General features: G+C 37.4%; 3 protein-coding genes across 4 annotated transcripts in view; 2 read left to right on the top strand and 1 right to left on the bottom strand.

Moving 5' to 3' along the window:
- The window catches only part of morn3 (MORN repeat containing 3), a 4028-nt gene extending 2417 nt beyond the window's left edge, over window positions 1-1611 (top strand). The window contains exons 4-6 of the mRNA XM_015385100.1: window positions 1-43; window positions 137-315; window positions 816-1611. The exon at window positions 1-43 is cut by the window's left edge and continues 117 nt beyond it. Of these exons, the coding sequence (XP_015240586.1) occupies window positions 1-43; window positions 137-315; window positions 816-935 (342 nt within the window). The 3' untranslated portion in view covers window positions 936-1611. The remainder of the gene's footprint in view (window positions 44-136; window positions 316-815) is intronic.
- Window positions 1612-1957: 346 nt separating this feature from the next.
- On the bottom strand, window positions 1958-3228 carry orai1 (ORAI calcium release-activated calcium modulator 1). The gene is made up of 2 exons (XM_015385102.1): window positions 2919-3228; window positions 1958-2839 (listed from the first exon to the last, which is right to left on the bottom strand). Exons 1-2 carry the CDS (start codon window positions 3030-3032, stop codon window positions 2282-2284), a joined length of 672 nt encoding a protein of 223 aa, XP_015240588.1. The 5' UTR covers window positions 3033-3228; the 3' UTR covers window positions 1958-2281.
- Window positions 3229-6124: 2896 nt separating this feature from the next.
- The window catches only part of LOC107091301 (lysine-specific demethylase 2B-like), a 28581-nt gene continuing 16545 nt past the window's right edge, over window positions 6125-18160 (top strand). For both annotated transcript variants that reach the window (XM_015385141.1, XM_015385142.1), the window contains exons 1-12: window positions 6125-6281; window positions 6610-6754; window positions 7248-7326; window positions 8640-8686; window positions 10225-10403; window positions 10523-10629; window positions 12891-12984; window positions 13108-13261; window positions 13577-13692; window positions 14140-14260; window positions 17165-17571; window positions 17659-17745. In XM_015385141.1, the coding sequence (XP_015240627.1) occupies window positions 6243-6281; window positions 6610-6754; window positions 7248-7326; window positions 8640-8686; window positions 10225-10403; window positions 10523-10629; window positions 12891-12984; window positions 13108-13261; window positions 13577-13692; window positions 14140-14260; window positions 17165-17571; window positions 17659-17745 (1575 nt within the window). In that variant the 5' untranslated portion in view covers window positions 6125-6242. The remainder of the gene's footprint in view (window positions 6282-6609; window positions 6755-7247; window positions 7327-8639; window positions 8687-10224; window positions 10404-10522; window positions 10630-12890; window positions 12985-13107; window positions 13262-13576; window positions 13693-14139; window positions 14261-17164; window positions 17572-17658; window positions 17746-18160) is intronic.

The following is an 18160-nucleotide window of genomic DNA, read 5'->3' as shown; positions in this document are numbered from 1 at the left end:
TGGGTGAACGATAAGGAACATGGTCAAGGGATCATTCGATTTTGTAAGAGATTACTTTATTCTGCACTTTCAGATAAAAAAAAAGTTTGAGCTCCTATATGTTTAAGTGGGTTCCTCCACAAAAATGTTCCTACAGCCAATGGAAACTGGTATGAGGGCTCCTGGCGAGATGGGAAGAAGAACGGTGATGGAAAGTTCTACTACTCTGACAAGAACCAGCTTTATGTAGGCTATTGGGTGGATGGAGCAGCAAAATATGGGACTCTTGGAGAATTTGGGACGGACAAATCACCGCCTAAGTACCAATTTCCGAAGGTATGACACGGCGCTTTAACTGCTGTGACTGTTTTTAAATGGTTGGCTTTACCCTGAAGTTTTACCCTCTAGAAGTAAATTACCCTGAACCCTTAATCAGATAATCAAGTATAAGTTTAAAATCTGGTTATACAGCGGTAACTTTAAATATTTTTAACATATGCGAAGACATGAACCAATGCCATAGGTTTTTAAAACCCTGCACATCCAAAGAGTGCTTGCTTCTGCCTGTCAGAAAAACTCTTCATGAATTAAAAGATTAATGGATGTTAACTGCAGACGCCGATTAGAAATGCTAACCATACCACCTCCAGTAAACTTTACCCACAAGGGTAAGAATTCACCTGATGAATCAGTTTTTGTTCTGGTAGCTGCAGTGAAAAAAGGGGTTTAGAATGTCCCCAGAAAACTGATTCTTCAAAAAAATCTGGAGACACTTTAAATTCTTCAGTTAAATGCTGACAATTTATATATGTTTTCTATGTGTTTTCTTTCCCAAGCTTAACCTGTTGGACATGGAGTTGGTTTTACGGGAAGCTAAATCAGCACACCAAGTGGAAGAACACCAAGAGGGAAAAAAAATGACGAGTTCCCACTTCATTAAGTTTAACCACCGATAAACTAACTCCACGTGTTCCGTAAATCATCTGTCCCATGTCTTTGACATCAAACTTTTTGGATTTTTAGATTCAATTTAAATGTAACATTGATAATTTCTGTTTGTAACCATTGCAAGTGTCATCAAATTTAATCGAGGAATTACAATTGTAGGATTGTGTTTTTCCTTAGAAGCTATACTTTTGCTTCCTATTTCTAACCAAGGCTGTTTAGAAATCCAGTTCCTTGAGCCAGTCCATCTATATGATATTCAATTGCTCATTCAAACCAGAAACATTGAATTTACTGTTAAAAGAAAGTGTCACTAAGATAAACAGCTAAATACTATGGATCCGTTCTGAATGCAGCACAAAAGTTACATGTTGGTATAGAAATGACTTAGATATTAGCAATAAAATCATATGCAATCATGAAATCATACAAGAGATAGCTGTGTTTAAACGGAGGCATCTTGATTAGCATGTTTTGATTAGCTTGACAAGTATGAAACTGTAAGTGTTTGACAAACACATTTGAATCCTGCTTAGTTTAAAGGTGTTTATTAAAACACAATAATGTCAGAACTCTGATAACACTGTAAGGTTGGCAGATTGTTAGTCAACACAAACAGAAACCAGTTCAAATACCGTCAGAACATTGCCTTTAAAAACACACACAAATGTTAAAAAGCTGTGTTTCAAACACACATCAGTGCAATAACCAAGAAAGAATATGTGCTTTTTGGAGAGCAATTAATAAATGCAGTAAGGCAACAAAAATGAGTCCAACAATGAAATGTCTGCCAAGATAAGATGCATTAGTTACTTAGAAAATTATGTCTAATCTGTGATCTAAAGGTCAAATGGTGAAAAGAATTGAATCGCTTACGTACCAATGCATCAAATATTCACAAAACCTTTGGGCTAAACGCATATAAACCAAAGCGCCTTGTTCCTTCATTTCCAGTTGTCTCTGTAACTGCAACCAAAATCAAGTATCCTTCAGTATATTTTCCTTCTTATGTTTTTATATATATATATATATATATATATATATATATATATACACTTTTTTTTTGCAAAAACAATAAAATCAAACTCAGCAGGTAAAACTTAGAAGAAAACCAGATATCCACTTTGGCTGATGGAAATCTAATAAGCTAAAATCCTATTAAGGACTGTGTGATTCCCATCTACATGCATTATGGCACATTTATGAGTTCACAGTAAGATCCAGTGTCTTCTGAAAACAAAACAAAACAAAACAAAACAAAACAAAAAAACTATAAAAAGGTAAAGGTTTTATGGAAAAATCCAGATCCAAAATTGTGTCCTGTCTTGTAGTTCCAAAAACAGATATGTTCATTTTTCTATGGGAACTGTGAGCTTGGTGATTGTAGAATGGATGATTCTCCCCTGTTGTCCAGCTCATTTTGAAGCCTGGTGAGGTTAGACAGCTCCTCCAGCTCCTGAAACTGTCTGTCGGTCTTGTGGCTGACCAACGAGCGATAAAAATGCACTGCAAAGACTATGAAGATTAAACTAAAGGGAACCATAATGAAAGTAGAGGTGAGAGCAGCAGCCATGCCAGAGGAGACTGTGCTGTTGTTGGATTTGTCCGGCTTAATGGGTAAAAATTTGACCCAGCAGAGCAGAACCACCTCGGCGAGGAAGAGCAAAGTGCCAATGACCGTTGAAAAAGCCCATGCCAGCTCAATGTGTCTGTGCATCCGCTCATGGGGAGACTCCTTCACAGAGTTGAGGTTGTGCACGTTGCTGACAGCCTCTATGTTGGGCAGAATGCAGGTGCTGACCATCAGAGCAAACAGGTGGACAGCAACCAGCACAGTGGTGCAGGCACTGAAGGCGATGAGGAGTCCAGGTGGGTATGGGTAACTGTTATCCAGCTGCACTTCCACCATGGCAACCTTATAGAAAAGAGAACCAGAATGCATTGGAAATCACTCAATTTACAGTGGAATACTAATCACAATGAGTTGAATTTACCATAGCAAATCCGGAGAGCAAAGCTGATGTCCGACTCGAAGCTTTCAGTTTGGCTCGACTCAGGTACAGCTTCCTCCAGGACAAGGCTTGCAGTGAATGCTCGCTTAAACTCATGTTGCGCTAATTATCAAATCACCGGCCGACCGGCGCAACTCAGTGGTAACCTCGCGCCACAAGACAGGAAAGAAAAAACGTTCAATTAAGTCTCCATAAAAAGGATTTAGATTCGTCTGCTTGCTGTAAACTGCGGAAGCTCTTTTTTGTCACACAGTCTTCCTTCAGCGTGTTGATCTGTTTTCGCACCTTAAATTACCCACAATACAACGCGAAACAACATCCGCCGATGAACGGTCTGTGAATTCAGAATCTTTTCCGGGATCCGAATCATTTGGCTGAGTCTTTTTTTTTTTTTTTTTTAACAGGTGCCTCATTCTTATATAAAATGGATTATTGAGTTAGTCAATAATCCGGTGCCTATGCAAGCTGAAACATTTATTTGTTCTGTTAATCTTAAAAGACAATGATTCACCACCAATGTAATCCAATATTAAGCCTCTAAGAGAGTGACTATGTTTAATAAAACCAATAAAAAGGATGTTGGAAACTTTTCAAGACATCCTTAACTTGTTTAAAACGTATTTTTTAGTGTTTATAAGGAAAATGTTTTTTGATCCGAATCATTTGGCCAAGTCTTTTTTTTTAAACAGGTGCCTCATTCTGATGTAAAATGTCTCTGAACTTAAAACATTGAGTTAGTCATTTTTAGTGTTTATACAGAATTAAAAAAAAATATACTGTAATTTAGAACTGAATGGAAATGTGATAGAAAACAAGAACACAGGCAGTTGAGATACCTGCAGCCTCAAGAGGATTGTGTAGCAAGAGATCCACACTCATGGATGGATCAATGACATTGGATGCAACTTTTGTATTTTTGTGTAAAGCTATTCTTTTCCAGATCAGGGATGATATTTTCCAGAGTTTTGTCTGGAGTAATGAAAGAAATAATAGGGCATTGGTACATCAGATTTAATCAGTCACCAAAACACAGTTTTCATTAGACTTTGGATTCTATTTGAGAATCGCAGATGTTAGGTTGACAACATACCATCTAGTTATAAAGGTGTTTATATACAATGGGGAAATCTTTGAATTCTGTAAAGCAAAACATAGAGCGGGATGCACAGTGTCATAGTGGGTAGCACTGCTGCCTTGCAGCAAGAAGGTGGGATTCCTGGGCCTTATTCTCCCTGAGCATGTGTGGGTTCTCTCCGGGTGGTCCGCTTCCTCCCACAGTACAAAAACATAACTTCTTTATATTCTCCTTATGTGTGGGTGTGTGCATGAATGGTTGTTTGTCTCAGTGTTGCCCTGCGATAGACTGGCGACCTGTCCAGGTTGCACCCTGCCTCTTTCCCATAGACAGCTGGAGATAGGCAGCAGCACCACTCATGCCCCAGCAGGGATAAGCATGTCAGAAAATGGATGCATGGATGGATAAATGCATCAGAAGTTCAAATCACATATATGTTTTTAAAACTAATAAATCTTAATTGTGGTGAGACATGAAAGCATGTATTATTCATGTCTAACATTGCTCGTTGGGCAATGCAGGTGTTTGGTATGGAAATGAGGTGATAGCCAAAAAAAAAACAAGTATGAATTTGCAAAGCAAAAATCTAACATGAGGCTAATTTATAATAAAATAAGACTTGCAAACGAAATATTAAAAAAAAGTAAAAAAGCTGACCTTCTTTGGGCAAAGATCCATACTAAAATCAGATACTTGCATTTTGTGGATTTAGTTTAATTTTAGAGGTGGACACAGGGTTGGAGCTAGATGGGGGGCCAGGGCCTTAGCCAATCATTGGCCACCCCTAACATTTTTTCACCCACTCTAATACAGATGCTGGCGGCAGTAATACTCTCAAGTGGAATATTCAAAACATTTACATTTTTCATATATTAACAATTACTTGACAACAAAAACACTGTGGTTAATTATGCACATTAATATACTAACATTAAAGATGATAAGTACAGAATTCATGCTCTTTTCAGAAGTAGATTTTGTGTTTTATGTGGAAAAGAGAAAATGGTGTGTCTCTGCAAGTCATCTCTACAGTAAAATTATTGATAAATAACTATTTTATCAATCCATCCATCCACCCATTTTCTGACATGCTTAATCCCAAGTGGGGTTGTGAGGGTTGCTGGTGCCTCTCTCCAGCTGTCAATAGGTGAGAGGTGGGGTACACCCTGGACAGGTCACCAGTCCATCGCAGGGGAACACAGAGACAAAAAGGACAAACAACCGTTCACACACACACTCACACCTAAGGAGAATTTAACAACCAAATTAACCCAAGTGTCATGTTTTTGGACTGTGGGAGGAAGCCGGAGTACCCGGTGAAAACCCACGCTTGCTTAGGGGAGAACATGCAAACTCCCTGAGCGGGAAATTGAACCCGAAACCTTCTTGCTGCAAGGCAGCAGTGCTACCCACTGTTCCACTGAGCAGCCCCATTTTAATAAATTGTATTAAATAATCAATTTATGTAGATATTAGTACATGTAAATATCAATTTTATGCAGAATGATTATTGATAAAAGTAGGTAAGTAATGACAACAGAAAAGATGTTCGCCCAAAACTCAAACCTCAAAGAATTGTATCCACTATACCTGCTATCTAGAAAGCACAGATGTTTAAATATTTATCCGTATTTTTGTCAGCAAAGGTTGTAGAAAAGTATAGTTTATCTTTATTTAGAAAATATGGATGTTGTGGCCATTCATTTCCCTGTTGTAGATTGACCCTGCAATTCTGGTGCCTATCAACTATCGGCCACCCCTCAGTGTACGTTGGTTATTGTCTGGCCACCCTTATAAAAATGTGTGGATAACTGACATGAGTTTAACAAATAAAAAAATACCAACAATTAGGAATATTTTCCTCATAATATAAACCAAACAAAATCCACATGTCAACATAGTAATAATGTAATAAATTCTGCTTGTTTAATATGAAATATTGCAACTCGACTCTTAAAACAAAGCAGATTTTATACTTAAAAAAAACAACTTTATGGTTTATAGCCAACTATTTATTGTTTGTAAAAAAAAAAAAACAAAACAAAACAAAAAAAAGCAGGGGTGTGACATGTGACGTCGTCCAACAATGTTTTGGTTCCTGGCCATGACGTCATACACAAAAACATGGTTCCCTTGTTTTGAAGCGTAAAGCGTGCTAAGTGCCTCCTTAACTTTACTACGAAAGAATGCTTCCCTGAAACTGAGAGGCTGGAAAACGACCCGAAGAGAGGATGGCTCAGTCTCCGGACGGAGAAAGTGGACGGAGGCTGGTGCGTAGCGTCCTTTGCGTTAGCATGAGGAGAGACACAGGGTTAGCTTAGCTAACGCTTCCAACTGAAAACATCAGCTTATAGAGGCTGGGAAAGTTGGAGCAAAGCAATAAAAAATGACTGAAGCGAGAAGATATGTTTAAGAATTGTTCTGCTGCGATGACATCATTAGGAATATAAAATATAAAATAATCCAACCTTAGAGTTAAAGTTACCTAAACATTCACCCACCCCCCTTCTATTATTTAGTGGCCATCTGTGGAGGAGTGGGGTTTTTTCACGCTGTTTTTTTTTTTGTCATGTAAATAATGCCATTCTCCAATGGCAGCGCTCCATCTGCCGGAGGATGTACGATGAGAACGAAGACCTGTCCGACGTGGAGGAGATGGTGAACATCAGAGGATTCAGCGTGGAGGAAAAACTCTCCAGTGACTCTTACAGCTCAGAGTTTGTCCACATAATGAAGGGAAGAGGTAAAAACACGTCTTCATACGTCATAAGATGCGATTAACTTTATTGTCCCAAAGGAAACTATGTCACTCTGCATTCACACATAAAAACACTGCTATAAAAATTTCATTATAAGACAATAAATAAATACATAAGGAAGCATGTTACATTAAATTCGCAATAAAAAAATGTATAAAAACCCTTCTTTGAATTATGTGTTTATGCGACATAATGAATACATTTAAAAAAGCATGTCAGTTTAGTTTAAATTTGTAATTACCATTGCCTATTCCATAATTTAGTGCTTGATACTGTTTATTGCCTTAATGGAAAGCGGAACAAATGAGTTCCAATAGCGGTTCAATCAAGAAACGCATACTCTGAATAAAGAATATGAGTGGGGTCTGAGATTATATATTTGAAACAAAAAAAATGTCCAATGCTGTTTTTTTAAATGTATGAATGTCTTCACAGGTAAAGATTTGGATTTGGAAAATAATAAATCCTGTCTTGCAGATTTCACTTATGAATATGTGCAAAGGGAGGCCCTCAGGATACCACTTATTTTTAAAGAGAAAGATGGATTAGGGATAAGGTGAGTTATTTCAGTTTTTAATGAAGTTCATCATTTTTAAACCTGTTATATTAACAGACTAAACTGCACACATTCAAACATTTCTTTCAACCCTTTATAGTCTTTTTATAAAAAACAACTAAATCTATATTTTAATTTGGAGTTGCGCAGCCATTTCAATCAGAAGCAGTACAGAAACACTCTGTAAGTTTAAAAAACAATCCACTGGACTTGGTTTCCAAGATTTGAAGACGTTTCACTTCCCCTCCAGGAAGCTTTGAATTGAGAAATGGCTATGACCTGGATGACTGAGAATCTTCATCAGCATAGTACAGAAACACCCATATGTGTATAGATTATTCACATTAAATGCTGTTCTATTTATTTAAGGCATAAAAATAGTGTGTTTGGAGAGGGGGGTGTTGGCCTAGTCGGTTATAGCAGTGCGCTTGTGCTCTGAGAAGGTTGCAAGTACTCGGTTCCATCCCCACAGCCTGCAGTCTTGGTCCCTGAGCAAGACCCTTAATTTCACACTGCTCCCCGGGCGCTGCACAGTGGCAGCCCACTGCTCCCCAAGAGGATGGGTTAAATGCAGAGAGTTCATTTCTCCAGTGTGAGATCAAAAAAGTTCAATTATTATTATTATTACGTAATTGCCAGAAAGGATGTCTGGGATTCATGGTTATGATTGGAGAAAACCAAGAAGTCTCAGTTGAACGACTCAAATTTTATGAATGTGTGTCGTCGTTCACCTTTCTGATTGGGTCTATTTGTGTGAGAAACAAACTTTTCATCTCTAGAAAATTAGTATGGAAGAGACTTTTATTTTAGATTTTTACATTTTGACTGATGTTGACCAATTGTGGTCGTACTTGTGATTTGAGGTGATCCAGTTTTATTGCTTCAGTTAGGCGAGTGTTGGCCTAGTGGTTAGAGAAGTTTGCCTGTGCCCTGAGAAGGTTGCAAGCACCTGGTTTGATCCCCACAGCCCTTAACCCCACACTGCTCCCCGGGCGCCACGCAATGGCAGCCCACTGCTCCCCAAGGGGATGGGTTAAATTCAGAGGTAAAGTTGTGTGAGTGTGAGATCAATAAAGTTGAATTATGATAAGTGGTTGGTTAGAACAGCCAAGCACTCTCATCTCAGCAGTATTTTAGATTTTTTTTTCTCTTTGGTTTGTGCCTGTGTGTTTTTTTTTTAAACTGGTGTGATGAAAGGACTGCTGCAGTATAGAGGACAATATGTGCAAACAGATGCTGCTAAAATGTTTCTCATTGTCAGACATGCTTCCCTGATGAGATTATTTTTCTATTTTTACTCTGCGTGTTTGCAGAATGCCTGATCCGGAATTCACAGTCAGTGAAATAAAAGGATTAGTTGGTAAGTGGAAAGCAACAAATACCAACATGTTCATATGGTAANAAAGTTATTTAAAAGTCTAAACTCGTTTTATAGACGTTGAAATGGCCACCATAAAATTGAAGCGTTTGGTTATTTACAATACCTTCTTTTGCTTGATTTAAAAAAGAAGAAATCACTGCAGACTTGCCCAAAAAAATGTGATAATTAGATTAGAAGCATGATAAATGATTATTAAATTTATATTTTCTTTTTATTTAAATTAGTACGAAATGGAAGCATTTAATGATTATATTTTAAAATACAGAGAGGTATCCTTTACATAATACATTTGTTTATGTATTTTAAATATGATGCTGAGATGAAAATAAAATGTTTGAACCCTGAATAAAAGTACAGTGGTCAGCTATGGTCCTATAGTTGTGTTGATCTTTGACCTCCTTTCAGGATGTAAAGTCATTATTCATGTTTGGCTTTTTCTTTTAGTTTCTGGTTTTGAAGTATATACAGTTTGATTTTGATTTTAATTCTGATCCCATCAGCCCATCTTGTGGGGAACGCTAAGAATGACACTTTGAGGATCCTTTTAAAGGTATAGTGGAGGAATTTTGCAAATTTTTGAAAAGACCCGCCCTCTCCACTTAAAAAAAAAAGCACATGCACGACCCTGTACCTGCTCCTGAGAGGGAACGACTACTAAACGGGTGCGAGAGCATGCACAAGCCCATTTCTCCTCATGCACACTCCCAACTGGTAAGTGAAAATGGGGACAAGCATGTAGGACGGCCTTACATAAACATATCACCAGAATGATTGACAATTAGAAGGACCACTTATTTTGATGATCCATCCGGAAAAAGAACATCCTCCACTATACCTTTAAGTTTTTTTATACCTGAGCAGATGAGTTGAACCCTAAACATTTTCTTACACTTGTAATGATGCACACACACATTGATAAGTCCCCTTTTTATTATTATTATTATACAGCAGCGTAATCTAACACTAGCAAAAAGGTTATAACGTTTCAGTTTTTTTTTGCTGTCATTCTCAATGCGCATGACAGAATAAAATGAACTCCGTGTAATTTAGTGTGTTGCAGGTTATTTTTTTTTTTTTACTTTTTAGTCACTATAGGACTATGAATAGTTATAAGCAGCTATGTTCTGAATTGTTAGAGCTAATGCATTTCTGCTTGTCTTAAATTGGCATGTTTTCTTCATTTGTTTTCTTTTTTCATTTTAAAGTCTGGTTCAGGAAATTGGGCCTTTGGGTAATGTCATATTCATACCCTCTAAAAATCTAAAATAGTGGCTGATTTATTTCATTTCCTTACATGCCAACTTAAAATATGCATTTAAAAACATATTTATATGCAGTATTTCAGTTATCAGTAATTTATGTACTACATAGCTTTTTAAAACTAATTTCTTCCACAGTAAATCTATTTTTTAGTTAGAGTTGCATGTTTTTTTTTGAGAACAAGAAACTACAATCAATGCTTTAGAAAGGATTGGTGTCAGTTATGATATGGCTAATTTATTTATTTTTCTTTCCAGGAAGTCGCAGGTCTGTGGATGTCATGGACGTCAGCACTCAAAAAGGCTCTGAAATGAGCATGGCTCAGTTTGTCCGTTATTACGAGACACCAGAGGAAGAGCGTGACAAGCTCTTCAATGTCATAAGCTTAGAGTTCAGCCACACTAAGCTGGAGCATCTCATCAAGCGGCCCACAGTGGTAATCGCAACTTAGCAAACACATGTTGACATAGTGATAGACTTTAGAGAGGTGCAGACATCTAATGGCAAAGGAGATGTTTTTTAAGCTTAAAGGTCCCATTTTACTTTTGTTTACAGGTGGATCAGGTTGATTGGGTGGACAACATGTGGCCTCCTGATCTGAGGCATAGCCAAACAGAAGCCACCAACATTATTTCAGAGATGAAATACCCCAAGGTGCAAAGGTAAAACTTTCTGAAATCACTCCATTAGCTGTTTTTTTAAGAGAAAAAATGTATAGAAAAGTTTAAGGAAACTATGTGTGTTTTAAAAAGTTAAGATAAAACAGGGATAATTCATAACTGCGGGCTGTCAAAAAACAAGGCCTCATAGATCTAGAGTTTAATTTAAATTTATTGCTCTTTTCGACACAGAGAATTTAGTTTCATTAATGCTGCTGTAAATGTTTTACAATTAGCCAGGCTGCTATTTTTCATTCATTCATAGACAGATGGAAATTTTGTCTTATTAAGAATAAGCAAAAAAAAAAAAAAAAGACCGTACAGTACAAAGTTTAAATAACCTTAATTATGCAAATTTATTTGAAAGGTACAATGAACTAAGAAAGCTGCAAGGCAAGTCTTTAAAATAATTGAATCATTTGTCTAGGTGGAAAATTACAATGTCACACGACAGGTTTAGGTGCATGTAGATTGTAATTGATCATGGAAAAATTAGCCTTTGAAAAAAAAAAACTTAAATGATAACGAGAAACAAGAACACTCTGGTAAGTAAACAGGCTAACAAACTGAGAACTGCTTTCATTTTTCACCCTGAAATTGATAAAAGTTCAACTTTTAATTAGCTTATGTTTCTAATGTACTAATTTTACACTCAGGCCCCTTTCTTTTAGAAGGGAACATACATATTATGAGCTAAATATTACAACTCACAGAAAATATAAACACACTAGAACCAATTCACCTTTTCGACATGTGTAAGTTACCAAATTGTTTTTAGCTGGTTAATACTAGATGTTTTTCAAATGTATGAAACATTTGACGTTTAGTTTTTTCTTATTAAAATATCACTTTATAACTCAGACAGAGTTGGGTAGAGAATCCAAAAATGATACTGAAATAAGAGTAGCACTACTTCTTCATATTTTTCCTCAGGTAAAAGTAAAAAGTAATCTTTAAAGAAATGACTCAAGTAATTGTAAAAAATATTTGGTAAAAAAAGGCTACTCTATCATTAAGTAACTGATAAACTTACAACCCAGAATTGTAAAAAGGGATTTATTGTTTTACCAAAGTGAAATAAAAATATAAACTCATATGCAAACACATACAGTAATTACACATTGCAAAATGTAAGTTGAATTAACCTTCTTCGCATTATATTTTTTGAGTTAAAAAACGTATAAATCAATAGTTATGGTATGTTTGAATGGGACAAATTACAGTATATTTTTTACTGCATTTTTAATGGACCTCCACATGATGTGTCAGACTCAGCAGATTTAAAGTAACATTAAACCAAAAAGAAAAAGTTAAGGAAAGTGTTTCTCTGGTGGATGTTTGTTTTAAATAGGCTTGTTTACTTACAATAAGTGGAGTAGCCAGATATTTTCCATAAGTAAGAGTAAGGGGTACTTTATCTTATTTTTACTCAATTAAAAGTAAATGGTACAATGCTTTGAAACTACCCCTAAAATGATTTTATTTTAAAGTTACTTGAGTAAATGTAACTAGTTACTACCCACAGAGAAATAATATTTTCATAGTTTTAAGAAATTGTTTCTTTTCCTGTTTCCACTCTAGTAGATGTGTTTTTAGAGCCTTTGTCCTGAAGCTAAATCAGTAATAATTTCTCCCTCAGGCTCAATATTTCCCCGTTTTCTACTGTTGTGCCTCTGTGCTGTTTTCTATCTTGGGATAGTGCTTTTTTTTTTTTCTACTACCATATTTTCGGCACTATAGGTTTAGGTTCTGTTATTGAACTTTTTTCATATAAAAGAAGCACCGGACTATAAGGCGCAGGTCATCATCTTACTTCCCTTCTCCGGTACCATTGATTCATTGATGTTTTATTCTCTTGGACCATCTCTATTGCAGTGTTGTACTATGTGATTGATAGCCTAACGTTTTAAGTTTTGACAGATGGATTTTGGGGTCCGTATACACACTCTGTAATATTATGATGAAGCACATTGTGTGTTAGTGATGCTCCTGACTACAGTAGCTGTAACGCTGCAATGCTGTGCTGTGCTTTGTAGTTTAGCAAAGTGGCGTACCACACCAAATGTATTCGAAGTCAGCGAACACAACCAGAAGTATCAATGTATAAGGTGCACTGACTTTTTTTGGAGAAAATTAAAGGCTTTTAAGTCCGCTTTATATTGCAGAAAATACTTTACTAACCTTTCTCCTTACTTCAAAGTGGTGAATAGGTTTATTATTTGAACAGCTTTTGTGCGTATTTTTATTCTTTTATTTCCTTTCAGATACTGTCTGATGAGCGTGAAGGGCTGCTACACAGACTTTCACATCGATTTCGGAGGAACTTCAGTTTGGTATCATGTATTCAAAGGACTAAAAGTATGTCTGTTTAGTTTTTTTTTATTATTTTTTTTTAATAAAGTTATATCACATCAATGCCTAAACTAAGATTTTTCAATGTGAGCAAAATCCTTTGCAGTAAAAAACACTTCTTATTGTCAGGTGTTCTGGCTTGTGCCTCCAACCCCATATAACCTTGCACTGTATGAGGACTGGGTCCTTTCAGGCAAACAGAGCGACATCTTCCTGGGAGACCGAGCTGATGGATGTCAGAGAGTGGAGCTTAAACAAGGATACACCTTCTTCATCCCGTCTGGTGAGCTGGCATAGTGGTCTTTAAGTTGGCAGGAGAAACAGATCAGTCAGCAGTTAAATAAGAAAGGGCACCTTTAGTGGTTACTGTACGGTATCTGCTAGGTTTCTATGCAGCGTGTAAAAGTGGGTCATGGTCTGGAGTTAAATTACTGTATTTTCTCTGTATGAAAAAAACAAATCAATAGAATATATAAAATCAATCAATCAACCAATCAGTCCATCCATCCATCCATCCATGGTAGACATGTCTATTACATCATGCTTTTAGACAATTTCAGCCTTCCTTATAGATTTTTATTGCTTTTTGCAACTTTAGGATGGATCCATGCGGTTTACACTCCTGTGGACACACTAGTGTTTGGAGGCAACATTCTGCACAGCTTTAACATCCCTATGCAGTTTACCATCCATGAGATAGAGAACAGGACAAAGGTAGGAGTCTGCACTCTGGAGTGCCGGATAAAAACCTGACCTGCACAATGATACAGTGAACTCTGTGAACCATAGATTAATTATGGGGTAAAAGAAATGTTTGAAGTTCAGTTTTAAAATGAGAAAAGAATTGTTGTCTTTTTGTTTTATGTTTTGGTTTCTTCACAAGACGGAATCATTTTAAACATTCAAGAAAATTTTAAATTCAGTCTGTGCTATTTGCATATTTGTCTTAAATGTTCAAAGTATTGTCTGCTTAGGATGCAACATAACAACTGTTTCTTAGACTGTCTTCTGTTTTGTCTGGATTTATAACCGACCATGTATAAAAATAAATGTTCCTGTCAGCCCTCTTCCTTTCCACACACACATATCAATTATTGAGGTTTGTTTAAAAAACTTAGCATTGCAAAAGGAATCTGAGTTCATAAATTCGTCTTTCCTCAGGTTCATTCCAAATTCCGCTTCCCGTTTTACTACGAGATGTGCTGGTACGTCCTGGAGCGATACCTGCACTGTCTGACCAAACGGTCCTACCTCACTCAGGAGATGCAGAAAGACTCTCTTTGTGAGTACGATTAATTACTATTACACACAAAAAGTTCCCTGTACCAACAGGAAAATGAATGAGCACAACATTATTATTTCTCAAATAAAAATAAACTTTTGCTAATAAATAAAAAGGGTATAGAGGAAAATCTTTTGGCTTTGAGTTCTGGGTGATCTTCTTACATATTGGCATGGTTTTGCTGTGCATGCGCACTTCTACTGTTCACGTATCTGGTTAGCTTTGGTTTAAGCTAGCTCAGCTCTCACTGTATATGCTTTGAAAATGGCTGAGAGTTGCAAAAATTTGTTTTAAAAGTTTATAAGAAGTAGAGGAGCCATCAAATGACAGAAATATAGACCAGGGTGTATCTGGGCGATTTCATTCACACAATGGCAGAAGAACAGGTAGCATGGTCTTAAACCCACATTACATAAAGTCCGTCCATAACTTGAAATTTTACTTTAAGGATTTTTTTTCCCCCAGAGGCAATAAATATATTAAATAAGTTTAGTTATTTATCTCTAACTACCTTAAAGACTCCCAACATGACTTGCAGAGAAGCATCACTTTCTCTTCCACCCCATACAAGACAACAAATAGCTCTAAAATCTTAATTCTTAATTCTTTATTTATCATCTGTCATGTTAGTATATTGATGTGAGTTAGGCATCCCCAAAGTCGGTCCTCAAGGGCTTCTGTCCTGCAGGTTTTAGAGGTTTCCCTGCTTTAGCACAGCTGATTCTAATGATTGCAGTTCAGCAAAAGCCTGTTTATCAGCTATCAATGAAAATCAGCTGTGCAGATTCAGGGAAACCTTTAAAACCTGCAGGACAGAGGCCCTCTAAGACCGACTTAGGGGATGCCTAAAAGTAATTAACTACTGTATTTTGGTTGTTGGTTTACTGTCATGCTACGTTCAGACCGCAAGCGCTGGAAGCAGCAAAAAAACTTCTGCGGTCAGACGCACATCAAGAGAAGCTTTGATGCCCCTAAAGCGCCTCCAGTAAAGTTTGTCCAGATGCGTCTGATGTTTGTGCTGCTCCTGTGTTCAATGGCAGAGAGTGGTTTTGATATATTTGCTGTTATAAGTGGGTAAAAAAACACATTAAAGCTTCATCTGTGCAGTCAGTTCATCAAGATTACGATCCTGCCTTAAAATATTATTTCGTTGTCTGAGCTGCTCAGACCCCTGTATACTGGCGGAGCTCTGTCCCATGAAATACTGTTCAACGGCAGCGCGTTTCCTGGTTGCCTCTTGGGGGTTTACCACTACTGTTTGCTGTGGCTGGAAGGCATTTTTCATGTGTAATCCAAACTGCAGGCACCAGAATAATGAAATCGAACATATTTTGCCTGTAGGTTTTGACATTTTAGGCTCATTTAGGCATTAATAAACTGTTTCAGTGGAGTGATCATAGCGATCTGCATCAGATCCATCTCCCTGCCAGCTCCCAGATCAGCTCCTCTGATTGGTTGAAGTGGCGCATCGTGCAGCAAAAGTAACATTTTTCCAACTCCAGCAGCTGCTCTTTTTGATCTCATGCGTCAGATGCGCAGAAGCTTATGACGCATTGCTTCAGCTGCTCAGACGCCCTGCTCCCACTGCTCGAAACGCGCTGCAGGACCTTTTGCTGCGCCAAGATACTCGTCAACCGTTAACTTTGCATGTAAACTAGCTGCTTCTGCTGCCTCTAACGCATGCGGTCTGGATGTAGCATCAATATTAAAACAATTAAAATGTCAAATTAGTTACAACATTCCAACTGAGAGTATCACTGCTTCCACCCTCTGGTTTAGAGGGGAATTGCTTGTGAATTATGTCCACATGGTGGCCAATAGATGCATTTCCATTAACCATCAAATTACATAAATTGTAGTTAAGAGAAAGAATTTCCAAAATGGAAACACTGCAATTTTGAAAAAAAAAAAAAAATCTATATCTTCAGTGAAAAGTTTTCACGCTTTGTTTCGGTGGTATTTCGGCCATATCAAAACACTTAGATTTTACAAAAATAAAACTACAAAGGAAACACTTTTTTCACATCCAAGAGTCAAGTGATCTGAAGATGGATCTAACCGCCTTGTGGAAAGACGTAACAGGAACAGTTGTTGGTGGATGATGCCGGCCACTAGAGCCGTGCCTGAAATATGGATATATCCCATGTGTTTACATCCGCCGCTGTCATGCTCTTTTCAAAGGTACCGCGTAAACAAATGTATTCAAGTGCATTAATCATATTTGTTATTACATGGAAATACCAAACTTTTCAAATTAAGTAAAATATCAAAGTTTTTCACTTATTTGTAATGGAACTGTAGTTAGTGATTGGCTTAAAGTGACCTTAGCCCCCCTGGCCCTCCATCTAGCTCCACCCCTGATTACTAAGGAAAAAAATAAAAACTGAAAAAAAAACCAGAATAAAAAGAATTTAGAAGAACTCAGTGATGAATAAGTTGTTAAAGACATAATTTGTATTAAATGTTAGGGTTAGAATTTAAAAGCTCTTAATTTAAAAATAGTGGTCGCTGACTTTGAACTGCACTAAATGAACCAGATTGAAAGTGTTTTTTTTATCAGCTTACTTTAGGTCACAACAGAGAACATTTGTTTGAAAGACTGAATATGAGCAACTTTAATTGTGAAAATCCTTCAGATAGGAGGTTTTACACAATGACCATCGAGTTGTGGTTGCATTTAATTGTAGTTAAGCGTGTAAAATGTCATCCTTTGAATTTAATACTCAAGGTTAATTAACAAAAAACTATTTTGGACTAAATCAGCGTTGTTACACTTATTGATACCCATCGACTCCTTCAAAATACATAATGACCTTAAACTTTCTGTGGTTCTAAAATATCTTTGAGGATCTAAACGATTTAGTGAGTAAAAGGCTTGAGACATATTTTTATTTATTTTTTTAGACTATGAGACAAAGACAAAGACAGAGAGCCCCTCTTCAGACTCCAGGAGTCAGGACATAAATGAGGACTCCTGTGGACCACAAGTCAGGGACAGCCATGAAGAAAAAACTGACAGGCCAGCTGGAGATGGCGCCTGCTCGCCTGACAACATCAAGACCCCACTGCTCAAAACGGTTTTATCTGTCGACTCGGAGGACAGCTGTAATCCTAGCTCCTCCTCTATAGATTTCCCCAAAACCCCCTCAGATTCTCCAGGCTCCGATCCTCAGAGCAGGTGGATTCATCTGACGCAGCATGAGCTGATCGGGCTCAGGACGCTGGTGGAGAAGCTGGAGTCTCTCCCTGAAAATAAAAAATGTGTTCCGGTGGGAATAGAGAGTCCTCAGGCGCTCCTGGATGACATGAAGGTAACAAATGTAAAAAGAGACATCACAATGTTATAGGCTCAATGGAGCAGACATGTTTACAGTCTTCTTTCATCATTGGCTGTTTAGCTTGTCCTGAGGGAACACGCTGACGATGACCCAAAGTTGGCGATCACCGGGGTGCCTGTTGTGTTGTGGCCTAAGAAGGAGTTAAAGGTAAGAAGAAGGAAATAAATGTTTTAGAGAGCATTCAGTGATTCAGTTTCCAATCCTTACAAAGATAACTTTATCTCATGTGCGTTGAGCGAACTGCTACTACATTCAGGAGGAAGGGCTGAAATGGAGGAGCTTCTTTTGCATCCACTGGTGGTCAGATATCAGAGCATAATTCACTGTTTCTAGGAGGGCTTCCATGGAGCACTGGGTCTAAATTTTCTTTTATGTTATGTTGAGATTCTTTCACTGATAAATTAGCTGCAAAGAGAAAAAACTTTGCTAGATCTGTGTCAGCCTGGGAATCAGCTGAGGAATCTTTAGGTCCTGCTGTTTGGTTTCATGATAGTACCGTATTTTCACGACCATAAGGCGCACCGCACTAAAAGGCGCAGTCTCAGTTATGTGTGCCATTACT

The sequence above is a fragment of the Cyprinodon variegatus genome, unplaced genomic scaffold (assembly GCF_000732505.1).
Source record: "Cyprinodon variegatus isolate N-32 unplaced genomic scaffold, C_variegatus-1.0 Scaffold331, whole genome shotgun sequence".
NCBI classification, from domain to species: domain Eukaryota; kingdom Metazoa; phylum Chordata; class Actinopteri; order Cyprinodontiformes; family Cyprinodontidae; genus Cyprinodon; species Cyprinodon variegatus.
This window is presented reverse-complemented; position numbering and strand designations above follow the sequence as displayed.

Bases quoted from the DNA above. Each gene is read 5' to 3' on its own strand.
- orai1 (XM_015385102.1), bottom strand. From the start codon at position 3,032: ATGAGTTTAAGCGAGCATTCACTGCAAGCCTTGTCCTGGAGGAAGCTG. The intron at 2,840-2,918 runs GTAAATTCAACT...CTTTTCTATAAG, and splicing joins TGCTCTCCGGATTTGCTATG to GTTGCCATGGTGGAAGTGCA.